The following is a 21,159-nucleotide window of genomic DNA, read 5'->3' on the forward strand; positions in this document are numbered from 1 at the left end:
TGGGAACTCCAGAGATTGGATTTTTAAAAACCTGATTTTCCTACAACCTTCCGGGAACTGAGCGAATCCATAAAACATTCTGATGTTCAGCTCTGCAGCTTCTCTTAGAGCAAAGCGGTGACACAAATGATTTGTGAGGCCAGCGACAATGGACAAGGCTCTTTCACATGTCGCAGATGCTCCTCCCAGAAGCTTAGGAGGTGGACAGCATCACCTCTGTTCCCAGCCACTTCCCAGGCTAGCAAACTGAAATGCAGAGAGAGAAAAGTCCAGCCTAATCTCAAACTTGAACTCTGGCCTCTCTTATGCCCAGAAACATGGGATGAAGAATACTTAAGTTGGAAGGGGGCCTCTGAGATTATTCAGGCCCTGGGTTCCCTGCTTGATGTCCATCGATGGCCTTCCTCCAGGAGAAGGAGAGGCCCCTTAATATGTGCACAGCACTTGATGAATATTAGTATATGAGTATAACTCCCGGGTGACTCAAGAAGCCTCAAGAACCAAGATCTGACCCATGCCCACACTTTCCCCAACCACTTAACCAATCAGTACCATTGGCCCTATGTATCCGCAGGTTCAACATCCACGGATTCAACCAACCAAGGATCAAAAATATTAAAAAAAAGAAAATTTTCCAGAAGTTCCAAAAAGCAAAACCTAAATTTGCCACACACTGGAAACTACGGCACACTTACATGGCATTTACAACTCCTTACATAGCACGGACACTGTATTAGGTATTTATAGGTAGTCTAGAGATGATTTAAAGGATAGAGGAGGATATGTGTAGGTTATATGCAGACACCGCACCATTTTACACAAGGGGCTTGAGCATCTGTGGACTTGGGTATCCACGGAGGTCCCTGGAACCAACCTCACCAATTCCAAGGGACAGCTGTACATAGTTCCTTTTATTACTCTATTTATCACATTTCAAAAAGGCCCCTTGACCCGGCAAATGACGCATGGTTACATACAATCCCAATTTCTGCACCCAGGTTTTACATCCTGTAATTTTACTCAGTGACCCGCAGCCAGTCCTAAAACCCACGCGAAGCTAACTGGAGATAATAAAACTGCAATGTGCCCACTAACCACCAGGCGTGCCACAAGCATGAATACCCACAACTTATGGGGTACGTGCCATTAGACTGTGCACCCCCATTTTATGGATGAGAAAACTGGAGCCTGGAGAGAACAGGCTTCCCTCAAGCAGGAGGAATATGAGTCCAGGGCCCTGTCCCCCAGGCAGACAGTTCTTCCCTCCCCTCTGCTCTGCCTAGAAAGGCGCCCAGCCTTGCAACCAGCCCCAGAAATGACCAGCCCTTCCCTGAGCACACTCAGCCTCACTCTTCCTGGTCCTAAGACTGGCTGTTGGTGAAACTGCTGAAATGAGCCCTTGGGCCAGGACTCGAGAAGCAGCATCTGGAGCATGGCCTGAATCCCATTTCTCCATTACATCTGACATGAAGGGTCTTGGGGTAAGGCTGGGAGACAGACCCTGGAGAATCTGCCCATCTGGGAGGCAGCAAAAATGCAAATTAGAATGGGCATATAGCCAGGGAGAAAGTACAAGGAAACAAACTTGATACATCATGCTACAGACCTGAAAGGTCTTCCAGGTTGACAAGGGAGGAGGAAGCAGGTGACAGGGTGGATGTGAAATGCACCCCATGGAGTGATTCAGAATTCAACCTACACACCCAGCATGGGCAGCTCCCCTCAGTAACCCAGGAACAGGGCAAGAGACAGTCAGGAAAAAGGAGAGAGAAACCAAAAGCCCCACAGTGAGATCCCACTTCACACCTACTAGGGTGGTTAGAATCAAAAAGTCAGGTAGCAATAAATGTTGGCCAGGATGTGGAGAAATGAGAGGCCTCATATACTGTTGGTAGGCATGAGAATCGCCCAGCTGCTCTGGAAAACAGTCTGGCCGCTTCCTCAAACATTTCAACATAGAGTTACCATCGGATTCAACAGTTCCATGCCTAAGTATAGACATAAGATGCGTCTGCCTAGAAACTTGTCCACAAGTGTTTACAGTAGTGTTATTCATGAAGTGGCCAAAAGGTGGAAAGAGACCAGCTGTCTGTGAGAGAATGCACAGATAAGCAAAGTGTGGTATATCCATGCAATGGAATATTATTAAGCCATCAAAAAGGAATGATGCCTGCCACAAGGTGGGATGCACCTTGAAACCATTAAGCAACATGAAAGAAGCTGGTAACAAAAGACCACATACTCCATGATTTTGCTCGTATGAAAGTCCAGAATATGGACATCTATAGGGACTGAGAGTGGAGGAGTGGATGCCTAGCACTGGAAGGAGGAGAGACGAGGGGAAGAGTGGGATATCAGCTAAAGGATAGAGTTTCTTCTCGAGGTGATGAAAATGTTCCAAAACTGACTGTGGTGATGGCTACACATACCTGTGAATATACTACAGACAGGGAATTACACACTTCTAATGAGTGGACTGTGTGGTACATAACTTCTATCTCAATAAAGTGGTTTAGAACGATCTGCCAAATATTTATCAGCAGTCATCAGACAAGGAAAAGGAAACATCCTTACACCACTGGCTTGAAAAGTCTTCCCTAGAAAAAGGGGAGTTTCCCTGTGTGTGTGAAGATGAAGGGATGTCACATGGGCATATAGATATTCATATCTGTGTTGGAGACTAGGAGCTCAAGCTCTGGTTGGAAGTCCTGGCCCCACGATCTGCTGTGTGGCCTTGGACAAGTAACCTGGCCCTTTAAGCTTCAGTTTCCCAATCTGTAAAAGGGGAATGATCGTGCCTAACCCATGCAATGGTTGTGAGGATAGAAGAGTTACGGAGTACCAGTTATTCACTGCCCAATGGACAACAGCTATTGTCACTGCTATTACTATGTGGGTTGCCCACCAACACTAACTAGCATTTGCTGAGGACCTGCTGGGGTTTAAGGTGCTGACTTTGGCTCTGGGTTTGTCCTCTAGGAGAGAAGACCTCTCCTAGAGGAATTCCCAAACACCAGGAAATCCTCAAACCGCTATTATTAAGGCCAGAAAGTTTACTAGAAATTAGTGTTTCCCTTGATATCTTTGGTATGTTCTAAAGATCTGAAAGTTCTAAGAATTTTTAATTCAGCGCTTTCATTTAAAAAAAAAAAATCAATCTATGGGAGTTCCCGCTGTGGCACAGTGGGTTAATGATTGGCTCCTCTCTCTGACGCTGCCCGTTTATCTCCAGCTCAGTGCAGTGGGTTAAGGATCTGGCATTGGCTGCAACTGCAGCATAGGTCACAAATGCAGCTCGGATTTGATCCCTGGCCCAGGAACTTCCATATGCCACGGGCATGGCCAAAAAAAAAGGGAAGAAAAAAAAAATCAATCCGTGGAAATCCCCATGAGATTTCCACCCCACAAGACTACTGTGCTTGTGACTGAGTTGGCACCTGTGGCAGGCTGAATTCTTGGCCCAGCTCGCCCCTCCCTATCACCCGAGCCATGTGACTCTGCACTAGAGTCTTTTTTTTTTTTTTTTTCTGGCCATGTCCATGGCATGTGGAAGCTCCCAAGCCAGGCATCGAACCTGCGCCAAAGCAACAACCCAAGCCCCTGCGGTGAAAATGCCAGACTCTTACTTAACCTGCTGCTCCACAAGCGAACTCCCTAGATTCTGTCTTACAGGTGGCCTGTACTTCTTTACTCCTTGACCTCGGGTTTAGCCATGTAACTCGTTTAGCCAATGGGATGCATGCATGGGATGTTCCCATGCATAACACAAGCGTAGGCCTGAAATGTGATTGTGAGGGTGGGCTTGCCTCCTGGGCATCTGCCTCCACGTGAAAAGAGCTTCTCCGGGGAGCCCCTGCCTCTTCAGTCTGGGCCCAAAACAGACACACTTGGAACAGACCCGGCCCTTGGTAAGGAGCCGAGCTTGCCCCATAGCTGAAGGCTGAGCAGCCCAGCGGAGCCCAGCTTAAATCTGCCCGACGGTAGGCAACCAGCACACACACCAGAATCAATGAAGATCTGCAGGCAACCAGCAGATACTCGAGCAAGGATAAATGATGGTTGTTCTACGCCAGCGCTCAGCAAACCAGGGCCTGCTAAATCCAGCCCCACACCTGTTTTGAACAGCCCGCCAGCTAAGAATGGTTTGTACATTTCTAAACGGTTGAAAATAAATCAAAAGAAGCCTATTTCCTCATGTGAAAATTACATGGAATTCAAATTTCAGTCTCCATAAATAAAGTCTTACTAGAACACACGCACCCAGCAACTCTCACACCACGATGGCAGAATCGATGACAGTGTATGGGCCACAAAGCCTAAAATACTTACCATCTGGCCCTTTCCACAAAAAGTTTCCTGACCCCCGTTCTACTCCACAAATTTGGAGATAGCTCGTTACATCTTACCTGTTAATCATATGCCACCAATTATTACTATTTGCCATGAGCTAATGAAAAAAGAACAGTTGCAAACTTAATATGTAAATGATGCATTCTGGCAAAGATTAAGAAACATCTTGGCAACTGCGTTAACAAAAGATCTCCCAGTGTTTCAAACAGAGACAAACAAAAGAGTTACAGGGCACCACAACACACAAAAGCACAGGCATGCCAAATGCAAAAGAATCTGTGCTTGAGTAGTTACTACCCCTCACCCTATAAAGAGCAAACTGGTCGCAATAAAACATCATCTAACACGGGACAGTGATTTTGTTCATGTGAATTACACTGGTTTCTGTGGTGCTGTTCATTTTATATGCTTAAGTCCGTCTTGGTTTTACAGTTGTTTAAGAGCCATAAGAAATGTTGTGTTTACCTAGCTGTGATGTTTAAACCTTTCAAAGTTAACTTGAGAAGGAAACGAATGTAACACTGGGACCCCCATAAACATTCAAAGTCAGACACCTGACCAACAAGCACGTTAAAAGATGCTCAAGATCACTGCTCACCAGGGAAATACGAATCAGAGTCACCGTGAGATATTACTTCCCACCTGTCAGAATGGCTTTCATCAAAAAGACAAGAAATAACAAGTGGTGATGAGGATTTGGAGAAAAGGGAACCTTTGGTCACTGTTTTGGGAACAGTAAATCGGTGCAGCCACTATGGAAATCAACACGGAGGCTCCTTAAAAAATTACAAATAGAACTTTCAAATGATCCACTCATTCCTCTCTGGGTATTCAACCAAAGGAAACGTAACACAAAAGTTATACGCGTCACCATGTTCACTTCACGTATTTAGATTCACCAAGAAATGGAAACGACCTTGTGTCTATCAGTAGATGAATGGAGGAGTTCCTGCTGGGGCTCAGTGGAAACGAATCTGACTAGCATCCATGAGGATGCAGGTTCAATTCCTGGCCTCGCTCAGTGGGTCAAGGATCCAGCATTGTCGTGAGCTGTGGTGTAGGTCGCAGATGCAGCTCAGATCTGGTGTTGCTGTGGCTGTGGCATAGGCCGGTGGCTACAGCTCCGATTCGACCCCTAGCCGGGAACCTCCATAGGCCGCAAGGGTGGCCCTAAAAAGCCAAAAAAAAAAAAAAAAAGATGAATGGATAAAGAAGATGCAGATACATATATAAGGGAATTCTTTTCAGCCATTAAAAAAATGGCTATCCTGCTATTTGCAATAGCACGGATAGGCCTTGAGGGTATTGTGCTCAGGCAAATAAACGAGATATCAAGACAAACACTGTATGATCTTACTTACGCATGGAATCTAAAAGAAAGACAACAAAACAAACAAAGTCTGAACTCACAGATATAGAGAATAGCTCGATGGCTGCCAAAAGCAGGGGTGGGGGTTGTCAAAACGAGTGATGGTGGTCAAAAATAAATAAATAAATTCCGCCCTGGGTATGCAACGTACAGCATGGTAACTATAGTAACATGTATACATACATTTTTAAAAGTCATCTCAATATAACACAAGTGAGAAACAACTGCAGCAGAAGTGCTAAGGAGACGAGGAATGCTGAAGGTCAAGTTAAAAGCTGGCTTCTACTGAAAATGCAGAATAGCTCAGAATACTTCTTCATGCTTTTGCTTTCGTTCCACAATAGATTTTTGAGAATTTACAGACCCGGTTCCAGCCAAAACTGGTTCACCGGCATAATACATTTCTGGGGTGGGGGTGGGGGATAACTTTGGTTTGTTTCATGAGTCAATAACCAAACCACCAGCATTTAGAAAATAATTCTACCAGCCATTTAAATGCTTCTGATATTAAGAGGAGCCTTCGGCTTGAGATCCAATTTTACTTGGAGGAGCTAAGAGTGAATTAATAGTGTTTGAAGATCCATAACACCTTAGAACGTGAGAAAAAGAACATTTTTTCTAGCATCCTCTTCCACTTTTCCTTGTCAGCACACCGTGTGCTCCTGCTATACCCTATTACCAATTTTCACCTCCACATTACACGAGCCCCTGCACCTGTGTACGTGCTACACCCACTGCTTGTGATTGTGTGTTCCTTCAGTTGCTGACTCTATTGGCCACTCGATTCAACTCCTCCCTCAAAACCTAGCTCAGGCTTAGAAGCAAGGACACCCCAGAAGCAATGTGCACACCTAGTGCCCAGAGATTTGATTTCTAAATACCACTTCTCATTAAAACAAATGAGAGCTCGCAGGAGAGATGGCTAGAACATCTTTTTTTTTTTTTTGTCTTCTTGCCTTTTCTAGGGTTGCTCCCACGGCACATGGAGGTTACCAGGCTAGGGGTCCAATCGGAGCTGTAGACACCAGCCTACGCCAGAGCCACAGCAACGCAGGATCTGAGCCTCATCTGCGACCTACACCACAGCTCACGGCAATGCCAGATCCTCAACCCACTGAGCGAGGCCAGGGATCGAACCCGAAACCTCATGGTTCCTAGTTGGATTCGTTAATCACTGTGCCACAAGGGGAACTCCTAGAACATCATTTTTGCACCAGAAAGTAAGGACGTACTAAAAGAAGGGCAAGAAGCCAGTCTGCATGGGCTCCTGCTGGCCAAATCTAAGGCAATTTCAAGCTCAAAATGAATAATGACAGGAATGGACTAGAATACACTGAAGAAAAGAAAAAAAAAAAAAGAATCCATGAGTCCATACTGACACTAAAAATAATTTTAAGGGAAGAAAGTTGAGCACTTTTTTCTTTTAGCAGAAGAATGTCAAGTTATAAATGCAGAAGAAATGGTTAAAAATGGTAAAAGCCATGAGAAATAACTGACACAGACAAGAACCATTAAGAGTTCCACTGGGCGAGTGAGAAGAGCATAGAAGATCATGTGCTCCTGCTATCTTCAGTGAGAAAGACACAACATGCTCTGTGCCAAAAATCCATAATCTGAATCTATCGTGAGGAAAGAACCAGACAAAGCTTAACTGTGGACCATTTAGCAAACAGCCGTTCTGAACTCTTCCAAAGCACCAATATCGTAAAAGAGAAAAATCAGTGCAGGGAAACAGTCCTAGAAAAGTGGAGACTAATGAGATATGACAAGCAAATGTGTGGTGCTTGAGTGGGTCCTGAATTGGGGGGGAAACTATCAAGGTCATTACACTGGGCAATTGGGGAAAATCTGAATCTGGACTGTCACTGAGACAGAGCCGTATCCATGGGTAAATTTCCTGAATGTAGTAATTATAGTGTGATTATATAGGACAGGGGTCAGTAAACCCCTGCCGGCGGGTCAAATCTGTTTTTATATAGCTTGTAAGCCAAGCATGGTTTTGCTTTTTTTCCCTCTTTCTTTCTTCTTCTTTTTTTTTTTTTTTTGTCTTTTTGCCTTTTCTAGGGCTGCTCCTGTGGCATATGGAGGTTCCCAGGCTAGGGGTCTAATCGGAGCTGTAGCTGCCGGCCTACGCCACAGCCATAGCAATGCAGGATCTGAGCAGAGTTTGAGACCTATACCATAGCTCACAGCAATGCTGGAACCTTACCCACTGAGCAAGGCCAGGGATCGAACCCGCATCCTCATGGATGCTAATCGGGTTTGTTAACTGCTGAGCCACATGGGAACTCCTGCAGTCAGATTCTTAACCCACACGCCACAGCAGGAACTCCATTTTGCTTGGTTCTTTAATGTTTGGAAAAAAAAAAAAACTGTATAATTCTCTGTGTTTGAGTTTCAGAATTTATGCGGAATTCAAATTTCATTTGAACTTACATGAAATTCACGTCGGTGTTTATAAATAAAGTTTTATTGGAACCCAACCACGCTCATTCATTCATGAGCTATCTATGGCTGCTTTTGACCTACAATGGCAGAGCTGGGTAGCAGTGACAGGGACTGTGGAGCCCAATATCTGAAACTATGTCTCAATTAGGAAAAAAAAAAAAAAACAGGCCAGAATGTGTGTGCGTGGGGGGGTGTCATGTGTGTGCACACATATGCCTATAGGTAGATAGAGAGACTGAAGCAGTTGTCACAAAATATTAGCAACAGGTGAATCTAGAAGACACAGGCTGTATGGCTATGGACCATACTATTCTTGTACTTTTGCAGAGCTTGAAAATAGTAATTTTTGCAGTGTTTGTTAATAGACTACAAACTCTGTTCTGGGAGTTCGTTAATGGTTTGTAGAATACAAACTTTGGTAGAGTTTCTTAGTAGAAATTAACAAATGAGCATGAAATGTCTTCGCTCAAACTTTCATACACACAAAAGCCCAACCTGCCTCCAACATGCCTTCTTGCCTTCCTGGACCAGCCTGTTGGTCTTCGCTCCTCCGAGCTCCCCCAGCTTGGGCAGACCTGCCTGCTGCCACTGACGTCTCAAGCCCTGGCAACGGTCTGCCTACACTTCATCTCTCCCAGTTACTCGGGGTTTTTCAGACTCTGTTCTGGGAGGGCGTGGCACGAGCTTTTGCACATTCAGTTTCAAGAAAATAAATCTCCATTTTACGATGGAAGCTGAAATGGAAAACACTGAAACACTGTTTCACGTCTGCCTCTCCCTCTCCGCGGAACAGTAGGAGTCTGGCGGGCGGAGAGGCTGGCGGACGGGAGGTGAGCAGTCCCAACACACAGTCGTCTTTATAAGGAGCCTTGGGAAATCTCCCATCCAGGATCTACCCGGCAAAAGAGACCTCCTCGGGAACTACCTGGGACTGCTCACACCCATGGCCAGAAAGCACTAGCAGCTGAGCAGCCTCGCCTTTTCCCAGTGGCTGCCAGATTTGGAGCCTCTAGAGCTAAAAATGCTCATCCAGGTCATTACGGTATGCATTTTTAGCCTCACTCCTGGCTCCATTTAGGGTCTCCGCCCTTGTTTTTCTTTCTTCTTCTCTCTCTCTCCCAGTTTTAATACGCCATCATGTTATATTTTATATATCCTGCTAGGCTGCCCTAAATCCCTTCTGGAACCAGATGGGATCTAAGAGAAAAATTTAAATAGAAACCCTGTGCTGGCCTCCTCTTTCTGTCTTCTGCCTCTTTACCAAACCATATGGCTGCCTGGCCCTCCCTCCCTAAGCACCTTGTGCCGGCAGCATCCCCTACAGTGTCTGAGGGCAGCCTGGTAGCCTTGGCAATGGTTTAGGGAGTTCATCACTTCCAGTAGGATGAATAAGCAGAGGAAGGGGCGTTTCTTTGCTCCACAGTCAGAAGCAAGTGCAAAACCCTTTCTACGGAGGCCGGGTTGTAAAGGAGAGACACAAAGTGGAAATGGCCATTTGGTTCAATGACCCTGCACCACACTGTACATGGTGAGACCAGCTTCCCTCTGGGTTGAGGGGAGACAGAGAGGGACCCTGTAATGGGCAGGAAGGATGAGTGGCACAGAGGCAACCGAGGCCAGGAAGCAGGAACAGGCAAGACCAGAAAGAGACGTGGAGAGGACCAGGGAGGCAAACGAGAGGGTGGGTTCTGGAGTCAGACTGCCCAGGTTTGAATCCCAGCTTAGCTACTCACTAATTCCTTTGCTTTGTGCAGAAGGACTCATCCTCTCCAGCCTCAGTTTTCTCAGCCGTGCAATGGATAGAATAGTACCTACTTCACGAGGCATCGATAGGATCCAATGAGGTTATGCGGTGAAGTGCCGAGTAAAGACCCAGACACATAGTAGGCACTCAACAAACATTAAGGGCTATGCTTATCTTTACAGCATCACCATCGGTTCCACTGGAGGAAACTCCACAGACTGAGTTATGGAAGGAAATGTGTGGTGTTGGATGGGGGCCAGAGCCTTGGGTGGCAGGCGGAAGGTCAAGAATGGACAAGAGCAAGTATGGCTTTGGAACGGAATCTGACAAATGAATGCAGTTTATTTAGGATACGGGGCTTCCGGTTCTCCGTCCAAAATCGGGGCCGTGGTTCAGCCCACCTTTCCCCCCCTCCCACCATTCAGCCAACCCATGGTCGGAGGAGGCAGAGTTGCTTCTCATTCCTGCTTTTCCCCAACTGAGGCCCCAGTTGAGGATGGGGACACACACGCGTGCGCATGCGCCTGTGCACATTGCTCAAGCCATTTCACACATCTTTTCTCTCCAGATTTTCAAAGCTTGTCACTTCTCTGAATCACAAAGGTCAAAGCCACCACAGGGTCCTACAATCTCCAGCCACACCTCCCTGCACCCATCTGCACGCCCAGCTCAGAGACCCTGAGAAGGAATCTCCGAGGGTGCAACACTGCTGTCTCTGGCCCCACCCCTGAACCGCAGGCCGTATCCACTCTTGACCAGAAGAGCTGGTCCAGGACCAGGCTGCAAACCCCAAGGCTTCCTATCTCCCTTTTGTCCAGACCCCAGCCGCATGCCAGGCCATGAACCTGGGGAAGCTGCCTACTTTAGAGTCCCCAGGCTTGCCCGTCTAGGCTGTCCTAAGGGGTAAATCTTGGTTGGGGGAGGAGGGGAACCCTACCAGCCCTTTCCTGGGCATGACATTAGATTTTTCCCCCTTGAGACTTTCCTACCAGCTGTGAAGGCATCAGCTCCTCCTCTGCTGAACTCCTACCCATCCTTCAAAACCCATCCCAAATCTACCCAGCCAAAACCAACTCCCCTTCTCTCTGCCCCCGTGACCCTCTGCAGTGCTATAGTCACAAGCAACAATCTGCCTCCATATTATTAGGTTGGAAATAGGTCTTCTTCCCTGCCATCCACCTCAGCCTTTGCTCCTGCAGTTGGACCACAGGCTCTGTAAGAACAGAGAACAAACATCATGCATTCCTGTCACCTCCAGAACTTCCTGCTCAGGACCCAGTACATAGGAGTTGCTCTGTGTCTATGAAGCTGGATTGAATCTGGGCACATAACTACATTCACTGCTTCCCTTCCTTGGGCATGTCTCCCCACGAAGGAACTCCTTAAAGCCCTGGCATCACCGAGGGGCGCTCTCTGAAGTAATCCAAGGTCTGCCAGGTACCAGCTATGGGAGATGGTGCCGCTCACAGAACCACTTCTGTCCTTGGTCCCCTCATCTGAGCAAGGAGCAGCCACCTCCACCTGCGGGACTGTTTGGAGGAAGAAGTGGTATACACTTGGCATGTAATAATTGCTCCATAGGCAGCCGGACTTGTAAAACAAGCCAGTCACCTTGGCTGGCTCCCTGTACTCACCTCCCGCTCGTACCTCAATCCACAGCAGCGTGGCTTCCGCCCATGAAACTGGCCCTGCCAAGGACACCAAGACCTGTGTGCTGCCTAAGCCAATGGGCTCTCAATCCTCAAGCCTCTCGCCCTCTGTGGCACTGACCTCACTGCCCATCCCCTCCCAGGGCTGCAGCTACCTACATTTACAGGCTTGGCTCCCACACCATGCCACACCATGCCACCCCCCCCCCACCGCCCCATACCCAGGTATCTGCCTTCGGCTGCTGACCCCCACACACTGATGTGCCTCAGGACGGCTCCATGCGGGCATCTCCTGGGTACCTCTAGCTCTACTCACCCCAACCTGAACTCACCGTCTCTGTTCTCAATCTCACCTCTCTCCACTCAGATACCCTCCACCCCAAACACGTAAGCCCACTGGATTAGTGTCCCATTGTTGCCCTAACAAAAGGCCACAAACACAGTGGCTTAAAACAATACACATTGGCGTTCCCATCGTAGCTCAGTGGTTAACAAATCTGACTAGGAACCACGAGGTTGCAGGTTCGATCCCTGGCCTTGCTCAGTGGGTTAAGGATCCGGTGTTGCCGTGAGCTGTGGTGTAGGTCACAGACGCAGCTCAGATCCCGAGTTGCTGTGGCTGTGGCGTAGGCCGGCAGCTACAGCTCCAATTAGACCCCTAGCCTGGGAACTCCATGTGCAGCAGGTGTGGCCCTAAAAAGACAAAAACAAAAACACACACACACATTTATTGTCTTACTTTTCTGGAAGAGTACGAAACCCTAAAATCAAGGTGTCGCGAGGGCTGAGTTTTTCCAGGGGGCTTGAGGGAAGCATCTGTTTCTTGGCCTTTTCTAGCTTCTGGAGGCTGCCTGCATGCCTTGGCTCCTGGCTCCTTCTCTAGCTTCAAGGCCAGCAGCATAGCGTTTTCCAATCTTTTCTTTCTGAATCTGGCTCTCTCCGCTCCCTCTTATAAAGATGCTTATAACTGTCTTGGACCCACCCCGCTCATCCAAGATCATTTTTCCATCTCAAGATCCTTAGCTTAATCACACGTGTAAAGTCCCTTTTACCATATAAGATAATATACTCATGGGTTCCAAGGATTAGAACAGAACCTTCTTCGGAGAGACATTCTTGAATCTATTACATTTATGTCCCTTCATCTGCTCCACATCTCTAGGACATTCCTCCAGGGACAGAAAAAACTGTGGACCTATCTCCTTTCCACACCCGATGGCTCTATGAGCACCTTCCCAGATAACATAAAAGCATATCCATCACGCCTCATCTCTATTACATATTCAATCATTTCTTCAGCAGGTCTCCCTCCATTGGGTGTTTTTTTTTTTTTTAAAGGAAGTCTTATTAACAAACTCCCTTGACCCCAGTCTTCCTTCAGTCATCACCCTTCCTGTCTTTCTCCTCCACTTCTTATCTCTAAACAAACCTCTGAGAAGCAACTATACCAGTCACCTCATTCTAAGCCCATCTCATTGCTCTTCTGCAGGACTTCTCAACCCCGGTACCATTGACAAGGGAGGCCAGATCATTTTTTGTTGTAGGAGGTTGTCCTATGCCTTATTAATGGCTTAGCGGCATTACCTGGCCTCTACCTTCTAGATGCCCGTAGCAGATCCCCATCTGAAGTTGTGATGGCCAAAAATGTCTCCAGACATTTCCAAATACCCAGAAATGGGTCGGAGGTAATAGCGTGCCCCAGGTTGGCAACCACTGTCTTAGAGGAACAGCTCTCGCTGAAGTCGCCAGTGACTTCCCTGGCACTCAATCCAGGGGACGCTCTTGAGCCCTTCTCTCTCTCTCTCTCTTTTTCTTTTTTTTTTTTGTCTTTTTGCCTTTTCCAGGGCCGCTCCTGCGCCATCTGGAGGTTCCCAGGCTAGGGGTCCAATCAGAGCTGAAGCTGCCGGCCTACACCACAGCCACAGCAACGAGGGATCCTGAGCCGCATCTGCAACCTACACCACAGCTCACGGCAACGCCGGATCCTTAACCCACTGAGCAAGTCCAGGGATTGAACCCGCAACCTCAGGGTTCCTAGTCGGATTCGTTAACCACTGCGCCGCGACGGGAACTCCTTGAGCCCTTCTCTTGCTTGGCTTCTCAGCGGAGTTGGACACTGTTGGACATCCTGGCTGTCCCACCTCTCAGGCTGCTCTTGCTGTCTTGGTGCAGGATGGAGAACCCCTTCCGGATCACTAACTGTTGAAGTGCCTCAAAGCCTAGACCTTACGCCCTCAACGCCTCTCGCTCAGCTCGTTCTCCCCGAGGGCTGCCCTCCCACCCGCCTGTGCACGTGACTGCCTATGCACGAGTGACTAAGTGACATCTCCAGACATCCTTTCCAAACTCTGAACCCATGTATGTAACTGCCTAGTTGATATCGCCCACTCGGAGATCTTGACATCATTTCAAACCCCAAATTCCACAACCAAAATAGGGTCTCTCCTTCCCTGGCAGCCCCCTTCCAGCAGTCCCCCCTTCTCCTCCCAGAAAGACACCAGTCCTGACCGGTAGGGGAGGAACACTGCAGGAGTTTTCTTGACACTTCCCTCTTCCATAAGTAGGCTCGTTTAGTCTCTCCTCCAGTCAAATCTCTCTCCTCTCTGAAATAGTTCACAAACCAGTTCACTTGATGTCTCTGCCACACCCTAGCCCAAGCCTCCGCCATCGCCGACTTAGAGAACGACCACAGCCCTCTTACTGGGGTGTGGACATCGTTTTTTTTTTTCTTTTGCTTGAGTGACAGCTGCATCACAGCCACAGCAACTTGGGATCCAAGCCATGCCTGCGACCTACACCACAGCTCATGGCCATGCCAGATCCCTAACCCACTGAGCGAGGCCAGGGATCGAACCTGCAACCTCATGGATCCTAGTCAGGTTCGTTAACCACTGAGCCATGAAGGGAACTCCTCGGATGTCCATTCTTGACCGATGCCTCTACCCTATCAGTTCTGCAGCCTGCGGCCAAAGTCCCCCTTTCAAAACACAAGTGAAAGCTTCTCATTGTTCCTAAAATAGAGAATGAAGAATAGAGTTCCCATCATGGCGCAGTGGAAACGAATCCGACTAGGAACCATAAGGTTGCAGGTTCAATCCCTGGCCTCGCTCAATGGGTTAAGGATCTGGCGTTGCTGTGAGCTGTGGTGTAGGCCACAGATGTGGCTCAGATCTCGCGTTGCTGTGGTTGTGGTGTAGGCCAGCAGCAACATCTCCGATTAGACCACTAGCCTGGGAACCTCCATGTGTTGCATCCACGGCCCTAAAAAGACAAAAGACAAAAAAAAAAAGGGAGAGAGAATGAAGGTATCAAGTTGGCCCACTGGGCCCTGTATGACCAGGCCCCTGTCTCTTCAAGGTCCCTGTGTTGCTGATCTGTAGGCACAGTGACCTTGCATTTGCTCAAACGGACTGTGCTCTCTCCTGCCAAAGCAACTTTGCTCATGCGGTTCCATCCGTCCGTCTCAATGACCTTCACCAGTCCTCACCTGGTGGGCATCATTCTCTTCCTTCCATCACAGCTCAGCGTTCAGGAAGCTTTCCTTGACTTCTGGCCACATCAAATCCCCTGGTTGTCCACTTTCCTCCTAGTCTCACTGTCTCTCCATGAGCTTTCAGAGTCATAATTTTACATTTTATAAAATAATTTTACATCTATTTATCTTTAATTTTGTTCTTATTTTTTACTTCATTCTGTCTTCCCCAGAGTCAACTCTATGAAGGCAGGATGGATATCCGATCTGGTTCACTATCTTGTCCCCAGAGCCAGCCCACTGCTTGGCACAAAGGAGACTCAAACAGTATCTATTTAATGATTAATGAATGAACTTCCTACCCCTTAGCCTGTCTTTCTCTACGGTCCCATGTCCCCCATCTCTGCTCAAATTTGATACCAGGAAGTCATCTTTTTTTTTCTGCTTTTTTTTTTTTTAAAAAAGGGCCACACCCATGGCATATGGAGGTTCCCAGGCTAGGGGTCTAATCGGAGCTATAGCTGCCGGCCGTCGCCATAGCCACAGCCACTTGGGATCTGAGTCATGTCTGGGACCGACACCAAAGCTCTCAACAATGCTGGATCCTTAACCCACTGAGCGAGGCCAGGGATCGAACCCGCATCCTCATGGATCCTAGTCATGTTGGTTAACCACCAAGCCACGAAGGGAACTCCCAGGAAGTCATCTCTGGTAATTCTTCTCAGATCTTTGAGAACCCCTCTTTCTCACATTCACATCCTGTCCATCAACAAATTTGGGGGATTCTCCCCCCTAAATCTCTCTCAAATACGCCCACCTCAAGCACCAGAGTTTAAGCCACCATCTTCCTGTATGTGAACCTTTTACTAGTATCCCAGTTCTCCATTCTGCAGCCTACCAAGTCACACCTCTTCTTGAAGTGCCCTGGCCCATGGGATGAAGGAGGCACTTGTCATGGTCTATGAAACAGCACGATCTGGCCCCTGCCTTCCTCTCCTGCCCGTTCTTGCCGCTGTGCCTCTCAGGCTCACTGCTTCAGCCTCGCTGGATTTCTTGAGGTTCCTCTCTCTCAGCTGTTCTGTCTACATGGAGCATCTTCTCGTCTCCCTCCCACTACCTGCTACTCATTCTTCAAGTCTCAGGCCAGAGAACACCTTGCCCAAACCCAAGGAGGCCAAGAACAACAATGACAGCTGATATTACTAAGGGCAAGCTCGATTCTAAGAACGCCGTGGTTATCGACTCATTTCATCTTTCCCATCAGCTATGATAATCCTGGCACAGCAAGGTTAAATGACTCGCCCGAGGTCACACTAGCAAACCCGGCTGACATGATGAACTTGGGCTCCAGGTCCCAAATTCGGGAGTACTGTGAATGCTGCCCCCTCCCTGTGTTCTCAGAGCATCCTGCATTTCCCCTCCAGGAGCAACGATCACGTGTGCACGTACCGCCTGCTCTCCCCACCAGACTGTCCACTCCCCGAGGGCAGGGACCAGGTCTGTCTCATTAGAGGCTTTATCTCCAGCACCGGAAACTACTGAATATCACCGTGTGCATCCCCACAGCCCCCAGCTCCAGGCCACCCACTCCAGAGGAGGGCTTGGGTAAACCCTTCATGAATATCATAGCACGGCCGGCCAGACACACGCGTGAGGATTCATGGGAAAATCGCCCCACCCCGGATTCTGCTGACCACTGCAGGACGGGGCTCCTCTGCATGGCCCTCGGCCACTGAGGGTCGCAGGGTCAAGGAGACAGCAAGATCCACCAATCCACACATCCAGGAGTGATGGCGGGACAGCTCTGGGGCCAGGCTGGGCCGGCGTATGGCTCCCCCTGCTGGTTTTCTTCCGTGTTGGTGGCCACCCTCTTCCGTGGCACAGCCCAGGAGACACTCACCAGCCAGGAGAAGAAGCCAGCTGATTTGTCCTGGGTGGAGATCTGCCCTTCATAGGGGCCGAAGATGTGGCCCTTGGGGATGACCTCATTTAGGCACCGCACGTCGTTCTCGCCACTGGCTTCCTTGACCACCTCCATGCCCTGAGGGATGGTGAGGGCAGCCCGGTCTGGGATGCCCACGGGCACTGGCGTGTCAGACACAAACACTGGGGGGCCATGGTTCGGGCACTCATCCACAAAGTACTCCTGGCAGGACTCACAGACTGGAGGGATGGAAAGAGGGAAGAGAGCCTCAGCTGTGGCGGGGAGAGGGGACCCCCATGGAGGTGGCTGAGGGGTTAATGGGAAGCCCATCCTGGGGACAGAGTAGGCCAGGGGGAAGCACATAGTATGGGACTCAGGAGTCTCAGCCCTGGCTCCACCCCGGTCAGCCACAGTCCCCTGAGTCTTCAGTAGCGACAACCCACTACCTTCCCTGGGGGCTCAAGGGACACACCTGCCAACACTAAGAAAGCCAGTAGCAGCTCCCTTTGTTTCAAGTTTGAAAAAACGGAAGAAAGATCCCGACTGCAGTCACATGGGTTCGGGTTTGAACTTACAACGGTACATCTGGGGGCTATGGGACCTGAGGCGGAGGGAGTGAACCCTCACCACGTCTCGGGGTCCTCCCCTGGAAAATGCGACCAGATAACAGGCATCTCAGTGGCTAATGGTGAGGATTAACTGAAGCCTGGACCTGCGTCTGGTACATAATAGGTGGGTGCCTCTCATCAGTTATCACTGCAAACTCTCTAAGCAGAGATGGGGTGGGGGATGGGGGCCAAGGGCGGAGTAGCCAGGAATAGCCCCAGGCGCCACTTACACCAGAAGTCCACTTGCTGGAAGCTTTTGGGCATGATGAGGTCACGCTTCCCCTTCAGTTTCTTGGGCTCCACTTCCATGGCCGAGGGGTCTGGTCTCCTAGAGCTGGCCAGGACAGGGGCCAATAGAGAAAGCAAAACGCCATCAGATCGAGAGGCTCGTGGGCAGAGAAGCCAAGGGCTTGGCCAGGAGGCCTCCGGGATGGAAGGCAGGTGGAGGAGCCCCAGCTGGCCTGCTCATTCGGGGCAGGGGGAGTAGAAAGACCTGGGCTCAGGCTTTCTTGGGTCCCAGCTTGGATGTTTCTAGATCCTGTGTTCACCTCTGGTCCCTGGCGCTGCCCAGAGCAGGGGAAGGGAGATGCGCAAAGAGTGGGCTCTCTCCCCAGGGTCTCCAACCACGCCAGCCCAGGGATGCCCCGCTTCTCCCTCGCCTGTCCCCACACTGGGGCCTCACCAGGGCTGGCCATACTCCTGGTCGCGGAGTGGTGAGCAGACTTCTGTCTTCACCACCGTCACCATCTCCCCCACGGCCGCCTTGGTCTGCGCCAAGCACTCCTTCATGTTCTCGGTCATTCTGTCCTGGGGGACGCGAAGGCGGGACCAGCACAGGAAGAGGATCAAAGAGACAGGGGAAGAGGGGTGAGTGGCGCGAGGGCAAGAGGGGGTCCCTTGGAGTCTGGTTACCCTCCCTGCCATCCCCAGAGGAAGCGCTTGAGAACACAGACAACAAAAACAGCTGTAGCCCGGCCAAGAGGAAATGCCATTTCTGTCCCGGGCTGGTCTTGGGGACGACTGGAGCCACCAGCCCCATGGGGTCAGGGTCCGGGAGGAGCTCAGGCCAGGAGGCAGGGCTGGGAAGCACAGCCTGGACCCCAGGACCAACAGGCAAAGGGTATGAGGGACCCACAGAAGCCTAGGCCCCAAACCCTGCAGTGGGGAGCAGGGGAGAGGCCGACTCAAGTCCAGCTCTGGCCAAGGGGGCAGGCAGATGAAATGGGCCCTGAGTGCCTGTCTGCACAGCCCCTCACCCAGGGGCTGCCAGGGAATGCAGCCAGGCTTGCTCTGCCAGCTCAGATCAGGTACAGGCGGAGCCTGGGGGTCCCCATGTGGGCCGGCCCTGACTCCAAGCCCCACCCAGGTCTCTCTAGGGGAGTCTCCCTAGTCCGCAGCTTACCGCCCGCCTCCACCAGTAAGCTGGGCTTCAGCCCCTCCCTTGGCACCCCAGGGTCCTCATGCCAAGCCCGCGGACACTCTTCGGGCCAGGACAGAGCTCAGCTCGGGCTGGAAGCGCGCTCGGCCCCGGGACTGGGCGAGCAGCGTGTGTGACTCACTACCCGGGGCCCCGCTGGCCACACCCCTGCTCCTCGGCTAATCAGCCCCCTGCTCCCCACCGGGGCCCCAAAGCCGCCGGCAGCGGGGAGGGGTGTGGGGAAACGTGACGGCCTGCCCCCTTCTCCGAGCCGGCGGGGACAGGGGGCGCGCGGAGGGGGCCGAGCAGCCCCGCCCCGGCCCTCCCGGGCACCCCCAGCCCCCGGAGCCCGAGGGTCGTCCCGGCCGGGCGTCCGGCGAGGAAAGTGTGAGATGGCGCGATCCGGCCCGTGCGGCGCACCCGCCGGGCGCAGGGGCGGCGCGGGGAGCCAGGGAGGGCGCGGGCTGGCTGACTCCCTCTCACCCACCTTCCCGGCGGGGCGCTCCCTGCCCTGCCCGGCCCGGCCCTGCCCAGCGCCCGCCCCCCGCCCGCCAGGCCCGGCATTCCTTGCGGGGGCATGTGGCTTCTTGCCGGCCCCGGGGGCACGCAGTTGGCTGGCGGCCGGGAGGGGGGCGCGCGGGGAGCGGGAGGAAGCGGGCGCCCAGGAGGGGCGGCGGGAGGGGGCCCCCGCCTGGGAGGAATTCTAGCCCCTCCCGTAGGGCTCGGCCCCCGTGCGGACCCGGGGGGCGCGGGGCCGGCGTCTGGCGCAGATGATAGCGCCTGGGCGGCTGGGCCCCGCCGCCCACCGCACGCCCTTCCAGCCTCCGCGGCCCACTGGGCTCCGCGGTAGCGCGGCCTGCAGCGCCGCCAGAGCGACAGGGACACCCAAGTCTCCAGCCACGCACCGCACGCCCGCCCCTTCCCCACCTGCGCGGCCTAGGGTGGGGACTGCCTCTGCGAGGGACGCCACGCTTGGGGTTCGCCTGACCGCACAGCCCGCGGAACAGCCCCCAGCCACTCGCGAGCGGGGGCATGGGTTGGGGGGAGCACCCGAGGCAGGAACCTAGGACTGGAAGATGTCAAGTGTCACGGCTAAGGTCACACAGTCCATTCCTGGTGAAGTCTGCACTGGAGCCTGGGGTCTCCTCTGGGCACAGCAGGACCACCACCCCCCCTCCCGCCCGGCAACTGAGAGCGTTTTTGTTTCCGGACCGATTCACTTTCATGCCATACCCTCAATCCAGTCTTCTTCCGGAAGGATCACGGAAGAAGGTGGGTTCAAGCCAGAGCCCACAGGTCCAGGCGCCAGCTGGGAGCAAGACCCACTGCATTGGAAAAGGATCACTGAACACCCCTGCCCTGAGGCGCACTTTGCCACTGGATGGACAACATTCACACACACCCCATCCTGAGGCCCTTACCCCAGAGCTTAGGTACCCAGCCCTCAGGGCCCACTGCCTGTGTTCAGACCTCACAGGCTGTGCGACCCTGGGCAGGTGTTAAGGGCTGAATGTTTGCGTGTGCCCCCTCCAAAAGAAAACAAAAAATTCCTATGTTCATGCCCTACCCCCCACCCTCAGGGTGCCTGGTATTTGGAAACAGGGCTTGTGAGAAAGTGATAAAGGTTAAACAAGGTCATAAGGATGGGGCCCTAATCCAATAGGGGTGGTGCCCTTTAAGAACAAGACATCCGGGCGCTGTCTCTCTCTCTACCCGGTGAGAACGGTAAGAAGGTAAGAGAATGCAAGCCAAGCATAGAGCCTTCACCAGGAATCAAATTAGCCAGCACCTTGATCTTGGACTTCGCAGCCTACTAAACTGTGAGAACTATCTGCTGTTTAAGCCACCCAGTTTATGGCATTTTGTTATGCCAAGCGGACCAAGCGGACCAAGACAGCAGCTTATCTAACTTCTCTGTGCTCCCATATCTTCATCGGGAAAATGTGGCAAGTGTTAGATTCGATCACAGACATTGCTGTATTCAAGACACAGAGATAAGTTTGGAGGGAACGAGGCACAATCTCTGCACATCCACTGAAGAAAGTGCATCAGGGAGTTCCCGTCTTGGCGCAGTGGAAAGGAATCCGACTAGGAACCATGAGGTTGAGGGTTCCATCCCTGGCCTTGTTCAGTGGGTTAAGGATCCGGCGTTGCTGTGAGCTGTGGTGTAAGTTGCAG

At 51.2% G+C, this 21,159-nt stretch overlaps 1 protein-coding gene across 6 annotated transcripts in view; it reads right to left on the reverse strand.

The window, feature by feature from the left end:
* PRDM11 (PR/SET domain 11) overlaps positions 1-21,159 on the reverse strand; it is a 91,397-nt gene that overhangs the window by 36,906 nt on the left and 33,332 nt on the right. For 2 of the 6 annotated variants that reach the window (XR_007134377.1, XM_047775921.1), the window contains exons 1-4: positions 18,967-19,397; positions 18,247-18,371; positions 17,795-17,898; positions 16,933-17,195 (exon numbers count right to left, since the gene is read on the reverse strand). Coding sequence is in view for 5 of the 6 variants with exons in the window: in XM_047775921.1 (XP_047631877.1) it covers positions 16,933-17,195; positions 17,795-17,898; positions 18,247-18,365 (486 nt within the window). In the remaining variant the exon portion in view is untranslated. Of the gene's footprint in view, positions 1-16,932; positions 17,196-17,794; positions 17,899-18,246; positions 18,372-18,966; positions 19,398-19,468; positions 19,502-21,159 lie in introns of those variants that run through there. The other 4 variants (XM_047775922.1, XM_047775924.1, XM_047775926.1 and 1 more) reach the window with 4 other exon arrangements.

Source organism: Phacochoerus africanus, chromosome 4 (assembly GCF_016906955.1).
Source record: "Phacochoerus africanus isolate WHEZ1 chromosome 4, ROS_Pafr_v1, whole genome shotgun sequence".
NCBI classification, from domain to species: domain Eukaryota; kingdom Metazoa; phylum Chordata; class Mammalia; order Artiodactyla; family Suidae; genus Phacochoerus; species Phacochoerus africanus.